The 14,891-nt window shown below is 36.6% G+C and overlaps 2 protein-coding genes across 2 annotated transcripts in view; one reads left to right on the top strand and one right to left on the bottom strand.

Annotated features, from left to right (window-relative positions):
• Positions 1-14,891, bottom strand: part of LOC144649742 (uncharacterized) — an 82,255-nt gene that overhangs the window by 2,121 nt on the left and 65,243 nt on the right. The window lies entirely within an intron of this gene.
• LOC144649753 (uncharacterized) lies at positions 7,760-12,225 on the top strand. The gene is made up of 10 exons (XM_078509334.1): positions 7,760-7,820; positions 8,080-8,192; positions 8,516-8,781; positions 9,151-9,324; positions 9,630-9,726; positions 10,072-10,269; positions 10,584-10,741; positions 10,862-10,986; positions 11,261-11,629; positions 12,015-12,225. The coding sequence occupies exons 2-10, from the start codon at positions 8,138-8,140 to the stop codon at positions 12,130-12,132; spliced, it is 1,560 nt and encodes a 519-aa protein (XP_078365460.1). The 5' UTR covers positions 7,760-7,820; positions 8,080-8,137; the 3' UTR covers positions 12,133-12,225.

Below are 14,891 nucleotides of genomic sequence, written 5' to 3'. Positions count from 1 at the left end.
CTTGATTATGAATGACTGTTCAGATTACAGACTTAACAAATTCTTTTCTAGTAAAATTAAAAAAAAAAATGGTCTAAAATACATTTATTTGCTATGAACAACACATTATTATTCTTTGAGAATTTAGGGAAATGAGAGCAAAAAGCTCTATTACACTAATTAAACATTATCAACATTTTTACTCCAATAATCTAAATGTCAAAGTTGAATAGACCAAGAGGGTGATTGAGAATTACATAACATTCAGGGCTCAAAATAATATCAGCCGGTCAACGAGCAATGTTTGGTCAAAGTTTGGTTTGCCAGTTAATTGACTGGTATTGTACAGTATAATAATGGATTTTAAAATGATCACTGCTGAACAGAAATATAAATAACATTTTTGACACCAGCTTATATTTAAAGTAAAACCATTTAAGTGTAATACTCCATAATTTTCGAGCTTTTTTTAAAGTTCGCGGACACCGTACCTCACCGATTTCGCTGAAATTTGGCATGCAGTCTTGTTTTAGGGTCCTAACTACCAAATGGATATTAAAAAGTTTCAATTCTTTTTATTTTGGAAAATATCGAGAAGGCCGATTTGAAGCGTCCGTGACGGCTCGCCAACATGGCGGATCGAAGGTGTTCTTGTTAGTTCGACACTGAACCTGCCGTCACAGTTTCTCGATCATACTTGGCATAGTTATAAAGAACTATCTTTCTTCTTTCTATATATCAAAATAGATTTGGCAAATGTTGAGTTTGGATGATCAACGGCCAAGAAGTTCGAAGGTATGTTAACGATGTTTTGAACAGTCTCAAATTTACTACAAAATGAAAGGCTAATAACTCCACTGTTATCTCGATTTAGAAGTAGCCATTTACCATGAACAAAGCTTGTTCATTGGTGAATTGATTCCATTAATAAAAAAATTGGGGAAATGTAACCGTTAAGAATAAAAAATTATGGAACCTCTAGTAAATTGGCCATTTCAGCGCCATTTCAGCGGATCAGCTCATTTAACAGCAAATAATCGGGAGAAACATGAAAGGGTTACAGTCGTTTATAATAAGCAGTTTCCATGTATTCTTTGCTTATCTGAAACAAATACATGATCTTTGCCAAAGATATGGCGATTTTTGAGCGTACGATCGTTTCTCCAAATTTTTATGTCGGCAACTTTATTTTATTTGTTGTCGAGATTATACGCTGTTGTTATTCAATATTCGTTTCACAAGAACTTCTGTTGCTCGCATTTCCCAAATCACTGTTTAAGAAATTGCCCATTCCGTAACAGGGTCATTCTTACTTTTTCTTTAAAAATTACTAGGAAAGCAAGAATGTCATAGAACGGTTTTATACTAGTAAAAATACCTGTCAGACAAAAATTCAACTGTTTGTGTTATCTGGCTGTTTTCACAAATATGCAAATTTAGGAATTCTTAAAGTGCCTATCTTTAACTATTTCACGCTTAAAGATTCCTCTAAATCTTTTCGCCTACCTTTAGGACAAACGAAGTTTTGTGTCTCCAAGCAGAATGCTCGTTATCAGCAATGAAAGTCGAAGAGATACAGAAGCTCGAGTAAAATTCTAACTGCTGTGAAATGAACATCGTTTGAGCTTGACGTGTATTTATAGATTGCGCTCGAGCTCCGTTAATTAAGTTTATTCATTTGGCGATCAGATAAAAATCAATGAATGATCAGAGTTATTAAAGTCCATTTCTAAGCACGAGAGACACGGAAGTTTGTTTCAGAAGCATTTATGCATAGAAATACCGGTTTATTTTTGAGCGGGAAATCTGCATTTATAATAGCTGGGAGTTTGGGGTGTTTTTTGGTGTAGTTTTTTTTTTTAGGGGGCTCGGGGGGGGGGGGGGGATGTGGAAGTGGTGCCTTCGTATCCTCTTTTGTTCTTTTACACAGTGGCCTTAATTTGGAACAGTTCGGGGAATTGATTATCAATTACTCTTCGTTATGCCATGTCACCCCTTAATGTGGGAGCGCCGTGCCTCAATTTACGATAAAAAAATTTATGGCCGCCCGGTCCATTTATGTAGTTCTCCGCCAGGTCTCTCAATAGGCAGGTTACGAGCCTAGTGGCCTATCCGGCCGGAGCTCATACCAGTTTCCGCAACGTGAAGCGACAACGAGTATTTTATACTCCACCCGGATGGGATGCTATTCCATCGCAGGGTTACCTCCCTTCCCGAAAAGCTAAAGATTGACTGGTAATCATTTTTTAACCTGGGTAAGGAAAGGGACTCTGGGAGTTGAGAGGCTTTCCAAAGAACTTAACGCATTGTCCCCCAAAAGCTCTATCCAGGACTGTTTGGTCCAGAGTCCAGCGCAGTGACCATTGTTAGGCCATCACGCTCCCCAACCGTGTAAGAAAGTGCAAAAATCTGCTTGTATAAGCCCTGGGGTTGTACAGTTTGGTACGAAATGTGGGCTTTTAAATGTGGTAGGTCTTATATCCGTGGTTGGGGTGCGGTGGCTTAAAGCGAAATTAAAAAAACTTTTTGTTTTCTGAAAAACGTTTTTATAAACTGATTTGAATTACATTAATGAATTAAAGGGACAGTGTCACCAAGATTTAATAAAATTTAAAACTCTCAAGACGGTAACCTGGTAGGAAAAAAGTGGCCTTAAACTTTGACAGTTGACTTGGAAGAAATATATGGGCCTTGAATTGGGAGGGCTTATGAGAGAAAAGGATAAAAAGGGGAATTTCACAGAATCTGCTCAACAGCGTACTCTCGAACAGCTTTCATTTATCTGCCCACTGTCTTTTCTCTCTCCAGGTTTTAGTAAGGCCAGACCGCTATGAGTGGATTTACAATTCATATTAACACTTTTTTGAGATTTTTAAATCCCGGTTCGAGCTTTGGGGGGATATTGCGTTGAGTTCTTCGGAAAGCCTCTGTACTATCATACCGTATCTACTCGAATAAGCGCTGCCCCCGAATAAGCGCCGCCCTCGAATAAGCGCCGCCCCCGGCGCCGCAGTCCCAATGCGGCGTTTATTCAAGGAAATCTGTTTAACTAGAAACAGAATTCTTTTCCATTTCTTTCCATCAAAAGCGACGTTCTGCAGTTCAAAGTGCTTGTTTTACCGCTCAGTTTTTCTATTGAACATTCTTCAGTACAATCTTCAGCAAGAGACGACTTTTGGCAATCAGGGGACCCTATTTTAATAAATGTAAAGGATTAGATTCTTTGTGGCGTTAAACTTTTTAATAAGCGCCGCCCTCGAATAAGCGCCGCACTGGAGGCGTAAAAAATTTAATAAGCGCCGCGGCGCTTATTCGAGTAATTACGGTAGTCCCTTTCTTCACCTAGCTAGGTCGGCGATAAGGACATACGTGATGTAAGTCATGACGCATCACGAGAGGTGTCCTTATGGAGCTCGAGAGGTTCGACTTTAATAAAAAAAAAAGTCCGAGATAACAAAAACAGCCAAGTTCTCACCTGCTTTTTTTGTAAAAATCTGGACGAAAAACATTTGTATCTTTTAACTTGCCCTAAAAAGAATTGATTCGAAATTCATTTCAAATCAATGAGGAAAATGTGTTAGCTTCACTGTTATGTTGTTCTTGCCGCGAGTAAGCCACGCCTTCTTCGAACACGATAATTACTGATGACACAAACGTAAAGTCATGTTCATTTCAAAATCAGCTCGCATTATGCTTATTAACAGATGAGCTCTTTTGTTCAACATTCAGACCACTGTGTCAGAGATCTAAAGAGGATTCGGAGGCACCACTTCCACCCCCTCCCCCCGCCTTCCTACAACAACACCAAAAAAAAACCCCAAACTCCCAGCTATTATAAATGCAGATTTACCGCTAGAAGCCGAGTATTTTTTAACCGCGTCAGTCAATAATAAACCGGTATTTCTATGCATAAATGCTTCTGAAACAAACTTCCGTGTCTCTCGTGCTTAGAAATGGACTTTAATAACTCTGATCATTCATTGATTTTTATCTGATCGCCAAATGAATAAACTTAATTAACACATTTAAAAGCCCACATTTCGTACCAAACTGTACAACCCCAGGGCTTATACAAGCAGATTTTTGCACTTTCTTTCACGGTTGGGGAGCGTGATGGCCTAATAATTGTCACTGCGCTGGACTCTGGACCAAACAGTCCTGGATAGAGCTTTTGGGGGACAATGCGTTAAGTTCTTTAGAAAGCCTCCCAACTCCCAGAGTCCCTTTCCTTACCCAGGTTAAAAAATGATTGCCAGTCAATCTTTAGCTTTTCGGGAAGGGAGGTAACCCTGCGATGGAATAGCATCCCATCCGGGTGGAGTAAAAAATACTCGTTGTCGCTTCACGTTGCGGAAACTGGTATGAGCTCCGGCCGGATAGGCCACTAGGCTCGTAACCTGCCTATTGAGAGACCTGGCGGAGAACTACATAAATGGACCTGGCGGCCATAAATTTTTTATCGTGAATTGAGGCGCGGCGCTCCCACATTAAGGGGTGACATGGCATAACGAAGAGTAATTGATAATCCATTCCCCGAACGGTTCCAAATTCAGGCCACTGTGTAAAAGAACAAAAGAGGATACGAAGGCACCACTTCCACACCCCCCTCCCCCCCCCCCCCCCCCAAGCCCCCAAAAAAAAACAACAACACCAAAAAACACCCCAAACTCCCAGCTATTATAAATGCAGATTTCCCGCTCAAAAATAAACCGGTATTTCTATGCATAAATGCTTCTGAAACCAACTTCCGTGTCTCTCGTGCTTAGAAATGGACTTTAATAACTCTGATCATTCATTGATTTTTATCTGATCGCCAAATGAATAAACTTAATTAACGGAGCTCGAGCGCAATCTATAAATACACGTCAAGCTCAAACGATGTTCATTTCACAGCAGTTAGAATTTTACTCGAGCTTCTGTATCTCTTCGACTTTCATTGCTGATAACGAGCATTCTGCTTGGAGACACAAAACTTCGTTTGGCCAAAAGGTAGGCGAAAAGATTTAGAGGAATCTTTAAGCGTGAAATAGTTAAAGATAGGCACTTTAAGAATTCCTAAATTTGCATATTTGTGAAAACAGCCAGGATAACACAAACAGTTGAAGTTATGTCTGACAGGTATTTTCACTAGTATAAAACCGTTCTATGGCATTCTTGCTTTCCTAGTAATTTTTAAAGAAAAAGTAAGAATGACCCTGTTACGGAATGGGCAATTTCTTAAACAGTGATTTGGGAAATGCGAGCAACAGAAGTTCTTGTGAAACGAATACTTGAATAACAACAGCGTATAATCTCGACAACAAATAAAATAAAGTTGCCGACATAAAAATTTGGAGAAACGATCGTACGCTCAAAAATCGCCATATCTTTGGCAAAGATCATGTATTTGTTTAAGATAAGCAAAGAATACCTGAAAACTGCTTATTATAAACGACTGTAACCCTTTCATGTTTCTCCCGATTATTTGCTGTTAAATGAGCAATCTATAAATACGCGTCAAGCTCAAACGATGTTCATTTCACAGCAGTTAGAATTTTACTCGAGCTTCTGTATCTCTTCGACTTTCATTGCTGATAACGAGCATTCTGCTTGGAGACACAAAACTTCGTTTGTCCTAAAGGTAGGCGAAAAGATTTAGAGGAATCTTTAAGCGCGAAATAGTTAAAGATAGGCACTTTAAGAATTCCTAAATTTGCATATTTGTGAAAACAGCCAGATAACACAAACAGTTGAATTTTTGTCTGACAGGTATTTTTACTAGTATAAAACCGTTCTATGGCATTCTTGCTTTCCTAGTAATTTTTAAAGAAAAAGTAAGAATGACCCTGTTACGGAATGGGCAATTTCTTAAACAGTGATTTGGGAAATGCGAGCAACAGAAGTTCTTGTGAAACGAATATTGAATAACAACAGCGTATAATCTCGACAACAAATAAAATAAAGTTGTCGACATAAAAATTTGGAGAAACGATCGTACGCTCAAAAATCGCCATATCTTTGGCAAAGATCATGTATTTGTTTCAGATAAGCAAAGAATACATGGAAACTGCTTATTATAAACGACTGTAACCCTTTCATGTTTCTCCCGATTATTTGCTGTTAAATGAGCTGATCCGCTGAAATGGCGCTGAAATGGCCAATTTACTAGAGGTTCCATAATTTTTTATTCTTAACGGTTACATTTCCCCAATTTTTTTATTAATGGAATCAATTCACCAATGAACAAGCTTTGTTCATGGTAAATGGCTACTTCTAAATCGAGATAACAGTGGAGTTATTAGCCTTTCATTTTGTAGTAAATTTGAGACTGTTCAAAACATCGTTAACATACCTTCGAACTTCTTGGCCGTTGATCATCCAAACTCAACATTTGCCAAATCTATTTTGATATATAGAAAGAAGAAAGATAGTTCTTTATAACTATGCCAAGTATGATCGAGAAACTGTGACGGCAGGTTCAGTGTCGAACTAACAAGAACACCTTCGATCCGCCATGTTGGCGAGCCGTCACGGACGCTTCAAATCGGCCTTCTCGATATTTTCCAAAATAAAAAGAATTGAAACTTTTTAATATCCATTTGGTAGTTAGGACCCTAAAACAAGACTGCATGCCAAATTTCAGCGAAATCGGTGAGGTACGGTGTCCAACCAAAGTTCGAATCTTATAGACTATGACAATTAAACTTCAATTCTAACGGGTTGATCTTAATTTAAGAAATTACAGCAAAAACAGTTGCAAACAAAGACGACATAATAAAAAGCAGAAATGAGTGGTACATGTAGCTTTCAAATATTATTTTCGATATTTTGACTGGTTACAAACAACATGTGGCAGAGTTAAATCTGTTTAAATTATTTTGAGCCCTGACATTTGTGCCAAAAAACAAGTTGGCCAGTTTTACAACATAATCCCATTGGGATCGGTACTCATGCACTTATTTATAACTGTAACTTCAGTAAATGCATATTGGTGAACAATTTCTTGAAAATTTGTTTTTAAATTAATGGAAAGAGAAGTGTCGAATGCATGAAAAATTCTAATCTGATGTAACTTCTTAAGATAAAAAGCAAAAAAAAAAAAGGCAAACAAAAAATAGTTCAATTCTTTTCCCTCCCTGGCATGTTTCTTAATATTTGGTTCATTTTGTAAACCACATCGGCACCTTGGCCAAACTTCTCTTTCACAGCATCTGAAAGAAGAAAATAAAATAATTATTGATAATGAACATGAACTTCACTGGCTATTTAATTAAGGTCATTCCCCAGTATTGCATAGAGCATCCATACTGTGCATAATTCCGAGCATAATTAGTGGGCACGCTTAAAAATGGTGGCTTTGCTACAGCTGTTTTGAATCAGGTAGTAACTTTTTTCTGTAAAGTAAATATAGACCAATTCTCAGGGTAGAATAAGAAATAATCGTCCGAAACATTAATTTAGCAAGTCATGGTGATCTCATAAGGATTAATTGGGTTTAAGTAAGGTGCTGTTGCTCCTAAACGAGCATGGGCACCCCTGTTATTATTTCAAAATTTAAGTTCCTATGACATAAACAATCAATAGGCAAAGTTTGACAAAAATCTCAGTGCAGGTTCTATTTCAGTGGAATGCTTTCACACAAAATGGTTACATTTGTGTACACTTAAATGTTAAACGTCATCGTTATTCATCCTCATAACTAAGTAAAAGTCAGGAAACAAATTCTGGATTACTTAGCTACATCACATGAAAGAAAAAAGTAATTATCTTACCTATGATTGCACTCAGTTTATCCTTATATCATCGGGTGTTGGACTTTGGCCTGTTTATCTTGCAATTAATGAATTACCACCATGCAAAAGGTAGTTATTCGTATACTGTCAGTAATTTATTATCAAAGTGACTATAAAGTGACAAAATAAGAATAATGCATTTTCCTTTTTTTAAAAAATATCTTCTTTTATTTCAAAGATAATTTCTACATTATGGGAAAGTGATGACATTATAAATCGTTCCACTAAAAAGATGTATCAAAAATCCCAGGATATTTCTGAAATTTGCTGGAAAATTTTACATGTAATTATTGCCAATAATGTTGATTTCATGTTTACTTGTTTTCAGGTTTTCAAAGCGAAATTTGGTCTTGTGGGGTCTCTGGCAAGGGAAAACAAAGCCTGTCATGAGTACATTCTTGATGCCATTTTTGGTAACTGTGGTGGACCTACGTGAAAATGGTGACTGTATAACCTTTTGTACTGCTGATACAAGCTTTTATATTTAACATAATGGAATAAGAATATAATATTGACTGCCAAATTATTTTGTGTTTATTTTATAATTTGCAACATCAAGCCAGTACAAAGTGTTCTATATATAGAATTATGTAACAAGTTCATTTTTATTGTTCTTTATAATAATTTTATGATAAGACCATAAAAAAATCAAACTTGTCTAGTTAAAACTTGCAGATGAGTTTAATTCGCAACACAGCATTTCACTTACATGTTTTGCTGATTGAAGTTTTATATAGCATTTAATTATGTGTTTCTTTTACTAGGTATAGTGATACAGACACATACAGAGGAAGTTCACACCAAAGGCCTACTTTTGTTGAGCACCAATGATCTACAGTCCAAGGCATATATCTTAAACATGCATCAGCATAATGGTGCATGTGGTTGTGCTACATGTTTGGAAGAGGGAAGGCATGTAGCACAGGGAAAAGGCTATGCTCGTTACTACCCCTTCAACAGAGCCACTGTGGAAAGAACTGATCAAAGTATACGTGCTGATGGACAATTAGCTGTAACTGAAGGAAAAGTGGTAAGTGTCATTTCTCAAAACCTATTTCAATATGTGTGCAATAAAAATACATACAATGTGTGGTTCTAGGAAATATCCATACTCCCCCCACAGAAGGGATTGGAAGTTCCAGGAAGAAGGGGGGATCACAAAGACCCAAAACTTTAAAGCAATATATGAACAGGGTTCCTATGCGTCTTGAAAACCCTTGGAAACCCTTAAATTTCAGGAGTTCGATTTCAAGACCTCGAAACTACTTGAAATTAGTTTTCGGTCCTTGAAAGTCTCTAATTTTTTTATTGAACGTGAAAAGGCTTCAAGGCAATAAGTTCTAAGACCGCCAAAATAAGCGATTTTTTAAAAAAATTGTTTTATTTCTGTTCATTTGAGGTCAATGGTATCCGAGGAAAATGTGCCTTCAGCTCATTGGGGGATTGGTTTGACATAGTAATGGGATTTGTTCCAGACTATATGCATTGTGTACTCCAGGGAGTAACTAAAACTTTGCTGCGATTGTGGTTTTCACCTGTTAACAAGGACTTTGACTTTTTCATTGGTGATAAGGTAAGTTAATTACAACATACATGTAGTGTAATGCAAGTTTGGTTAGTTTATTTCTTTATCAAATTGATCAATTTTTGTAAATATAATCCAATACATACATGTACTGTTTGTACAATATGCATTACTGTCTGTTGATCATTAGTTTTTATTTTAATAAAAGTAAGAGCTCCTGTAAAATAATAGCACTGTATTTGGTGCATTACTTGTATGTAAGAAATGTTATGAAGCAATTAGTAATAAATTAAGTTTAGTTTAAATATTCTAGCTGATGACATAGATTTTATTCCTCATGTTGTACAATGTAGGTTGATGAAGTCGATGAAGCACTTCTGAAAATAAGGCCAAATGATCACATCAACAGGTTACCAAGGAAACTTTCTTCAAATTTTCAGCATCTCAAAGGTGTGTTTAGTGGTAAAAGCAAAAATACAAGCTACATTTCTAAAGAAAAGCAGTAGGCTAGCTTTAGTTTTGAATGTCCTCACTGGACTCTCGTTTGTTCATTTATTACATGTACTGGTAAGCTTATAATATTTACATTGTGTGTAGACAATGTATGGTACCCATGTTATCGTGAAGCTAGGAAACAATAACTTAAACGAAAGAAAGGGTTAAATTCATGATACAGCTGCATAATAGAATCATGAAAAGGATTTTTTGCTTTTTTCCTTGTAGTATTAAGTAACAATGGCTTACACATGAATTTAATTGTTAGTTTCTGACTGAAAATTTTTGTTTTCTTTTCAGCCTCAGAACTAAGAGCTTGGTTGCTTTACTACTGTTTGCCTTGCTTGCAAGGAATACTTCCAGATCCATACCTGAGGCACCTGTCTTTATTAGTTTCTGGAATTCATATACTTCTCAGTGACGCCATTACTTCGGACCAATTAGAAACAGCAGACAAGTATCTCCTGTGTTTCTACGCTCAATTCAAAGACATCTATGGTTAGTGTGTGTGTTGCTGGTTAAACCCATTTCTGACCTACAGTAGATTAATCTGCTTCAACCCCAAGATAACACTTTTACAATGATATGTTGCTTTGCCTTTCAATGTTATAAGATTGGAAACTAAAGATAACCATCTGATGATAATTAAAAAAAAATATGGGATTGCATTGACATGTACACAGCTGAGTAAATGTGTGGCTTTTATGCTATACGTAAAATAGTAATGTTGCTCAGGGATTGTACTTAGAAATAATACATAATTTACTGTTAGTATGTTGAATTAAATTTTTTTGTGTCACATGTACATGTAGGTGAAGGAAGCTGTGGGCTAAATTTTCACAATCTGAGTCATCTGGTGAAGTATGTGAGAGCGTGGGGTCCACTATGGGCGTGGTCATGTTTTGGCTTTGAGAACATGAATGGTGAGGTACTGAAGCTTGTCCATGGTACAGGGATTGTTGCTAAAGAGGTAAATAAGCAATCCTTACTTTTTAAGTGCATCATACGGTGTACAAAAAAGAAAACACCTTAAACTTTTATTTTAAATTGTGTTACAAAAAGGTAAATGTTATTTTATATGCAATTGCAGGTCATTTGGAATGTTTGCATTCAACGACGGATGTCCAGTCTTGCATCAAGTGATGATTTGAACTCTTCTGGATTTAATGAGAAAGTGCAGAAATTTATTCTCAAAATGGTGTCAAGTCACTCAAGGTGCAGTGTTACAAGTGTTATAAATCATGTTTCTCCATGTTACTTGGAAGGCATGGTTTAAAACTGATGGTCATAATTTATCGAGGGATACTGTACCTCTGAGGCTCACTTGAGTCTTATTGTAGCATTTAAAATAAGGGAAGGGACTAGTAACCGCCTTTTATTGAAACCTCGCATGACATACATGTATGTACCTGTCTTGGTCTGCCTTTTCTAACTGCTATCAACTAAATTATTCTTATATACATTATTTTGTTTGAATAAAATTGTTTAGGTCTCCCAAAGTTACTGCTGTGACAGCTGATTGCAAACTTCATGGCCGACCATCTCAGATACAAGTATCTGGAGATTTACTTCGTCTTTTCCAGACAATAAGTGTGAGATGCATGGGGCAAAAGGCAGAGAAGTTTCTTAGAGCAAGTATTGGAGATGAGCTCTACACCAGCAGGAGTTACACAGCGATGGCAAAGAGGAATTGTTACACAGTTTTGTTCAACGATAAAGCTGGTGAAACACATATTGGAGTGATTGAATATTTCATTACCTTGGCCAATCATGGTTATGCTCTTGTGTCAGTCCTTGCACCACTACCAAGGAACCCATTGCCTCCATTTGTTGGTCACTTGTCTGCCGTAGAACCACGGTAAGTGTTTACATTGAAAAGCAACATGTACATGACTCTTCATGAATGAAAATAAAAAACATTTTTGGAAAGTAACATTTCCTTCTGGAACTTAAGGAATCTGGGTTTTTCCTTTTCAAAAAGGCTGGTTTAAAAGAATTTTAAGCAAACAACTACATGTATAAGTATGTACTGTGTAGTAGGTGCATAAAAAACAATTATTAAATCCATAAGGAAACATGACAAAACCTACATTGAATTACAATGTAGTGAATAATTTCCATGTAGTTAAAATTAAATTTTGTCATAAGCTACAGACTGAAGAGAAAGCTAAGAAGCATTTACCCTCATATGGCCACTGATTTAGTAAAATATTAATTTTTGCTTTATTTTTTTTTTCTTTTAGGTCTAGAACCAAAGTTGTCATCAGTGTGACTCGGCTGTTACAAAAATGTCTTTACATTTGTGGAAGCGACGGCACTGCATTTATTGCAAAAATGCCAAACACGTGTGAAAGAGACTAACTTTAACCAATCAATTGAAAATTAATTATTTAATTTATTTTTGATCTATTTTTTCTGGCTTGCGTTTCAGTATATGATTGTCAAGATGCTAAACTCAGATAAATAAATAATACTGAAACCATTTAATGACTCTTGTTACCTTAAAGTCATTTAAATTTTGAACTTAAAAACATGGTGTTTATTAAGAAAAATAAATATATTTTGAGCATTTGACTGACTTGACTCATGACCATTAATCATGGTCTGTCATTAGATCATCATGATCATGAAAAAATATCATGACTAAATGATAAGTTGATGGAAAGAAAGGCTTTTTGTCATGATCAGTCATTAATTTCATGACTAAACTGAGCTAACTAATGGCTTAAGTCTCCAAAATAATGACAAGTCATGATAATTTCATGACAAATCACATTTTGTCATGAACAGTCATGACATGCCATGACTTAATCAACATTGTCATGACTCTGTCATGGCAAGTCATGACTCAATTGTGACAAGTCATGACATGTTTGTGATGAATCATGACTTTTCATGACAAGTCATGATATGTCATAAAATATCACAAAATGTCATGCCTAATCATGATTTTTCGTGACCACTTTTTGCACGGGTGGCACTAGTAAACATTGCGTGACAAAATAATATGGCCGAGGAAGAGGCTGCCATTGCAGCCATTGTCGCAGCAATTTTTCTATTTAATAAAGAGGAGGAAGAAATTATGGAGACTGTAGTGGATTTGCAGAATGTTTTAGCAGTGCTATTCACAAAGGAGAGAAATCACATCCCTCGAGTCACAGGCTATGCCGTTCTCAATCTTGGAATTTCATTCGCCACATTCTGTTCATTCTGTTCCTGGGAGCAGAATTGATGGAATGGCGTGTCTGTTCATTCCGGAATAGGAATAAGGAATAGAAAAACGCGCACAATTCACATTCTGGCCATTTTCATTTCAGAATTGTCAGTGAATAAAAAACGCGCCCTAAGATCAATGCATTCTGAACGTAGTTACCAGTGCATTTGCGGCCATCTCCAGCATATCCAGCTTTACATCATCCTATGGATGAGCAGATCATCCATAGGCAGGCAAATGGTATTCTTTCGAACCGAGAAATTTTGGGAGTCGCGTACGTACGCCCATACGCACGGATTAGGCCTGGGGACAAGGTTGCCCGCCCGTGGCTTATAAAGGAAAGTAAGGAAATTACAAACAGCAAATAAAGCTCGCAAGGCTCACCGATACTACACAGCAAAATATCTGAGAGGTTTATTATCCAAATGCTCTATTTCGTTAGTCTTTTTTCACGTGTGAGTGTATCGAAGCCTTTACACCAAAAACAAATGTATCTCGTTCGATCGCTACACGGTTAAATTCAATTTATTTGTCTCTGATCGCATTTTTCGTAACCGTAAAACAAGCAATTGACGTTACCTTCTATCGACTGGATGATGTGGACGTTTCAGTTTGATCTAAACGAAGTTATGTTATTAAAACGCGGGAAAATTTGTTGCGCGGTGTTCACTGTGTAGGCTAAATGAAACCGAGAGTATAAAAAAGAGCGACAGAGAATCGAGAACTTTCTTACCGTAGTATTTCTCGCACGATGTCCTCAAAAGTCACCTATATTCCGTTAAATTGTAGATAACGAAAGAGGTGTATGATGAGACCCGGAATAATTGCGAATGATATTCCTTGTGCACGTCCAGTTTGCTTGTTTCTGTTGTTTGCGGATGAATCTTCGGTCGTCAACATCAAGAATACAATAACTTAAGCAACGATTGTGCAAACACCTAGCTAAACACTGCATGTATCAAGTCCACTGAAGAAAGATACAAGAACCTGATGTAAGGTAACAACCTGTACTGAATTGCTGAGCCTGATTTTATGACAAAAGATTTCTTAGCTAACTTTCTGAGCGCAGTTTCGATAGATTCTGTGTCGGCAAAGTTTAGATCTTTCCGTAACTTAAGCTTATACTTTGCTCCTTTCAGTCGCTTGAACTGTGATGTGTAGTACATTTAAGCTTACGCTTAAATGTCAGTTCATTTTTTTTGTTCCCCTGAGTTGGTTTTATTTGCTATGGATTAACCGATTATCTATTACCGTTAGTTGATTTTCTTTGGCCGTCAATAAAGTCGAATTCTAATCCTTTGCCGTGAGAGTTTATTTCTTATTTCTGTGAGTTTATTCCGGCTTTTAGCCTTACATTTTCTCGGCGGAAGAAATTCATACAGTATGAGTGACGTCTTTCGAAGTGTTAAACGACGACAAAGCAAAAAGCTCGAACAAAATAAATTTATGTAAACTAAACTTGCTCTAAAAAACATGTTTACCCCATCTAGCTCGAGCGCGAGGTGAAAAATACAAACGGACTCATATTTTTCAAAGTAATTCAAACAATTATTTTGCTTTAGTGTAGCCCACTTTTACACTGAATAACTACACTGAATAGAGACGATTTAGTGTACGTTTAAATTTGTTTAAACTGTGCACATAGTAAAAAATAAAAGATAACTGAGTTTTAAATTTACGTACGTGACTGAGCAACCCATTTCAGTGTGCCGATGTTAAGATAAATACAGGAAAGAAAAGTAAGACGGGAAATATGCCCACACTGATAAATTGACGCCATTTTGTAAAAGCAAAACGATAAGAGGATCGTAAAACTATTTTCTATTCTTTGAAAGCAGACAATAAACTCTTAATTAATTTTTAGGCCATGGGTTGCGTTAAGGCAAAACGATAAGTGGATCGTAAA

This window comes from Oculina patagonica, chromosome 4 (genome assembly GCF_052425735.1).
Source record: "Oculina patagonica isolate OP01 chromosome 4, crgOcupat, whole genome shotgun sequence".
Lineage (NCBI taxonomy): Eukaryota > Metazoa > Cnidaria > Anthozoa > Scleractinia > Oculinidae > Oculina > Oculina patagonica.
Note: the sequence above shows the minus strand (reverse complement) of the source record. Positions and strands in the feature narration are given on the sequence as shown.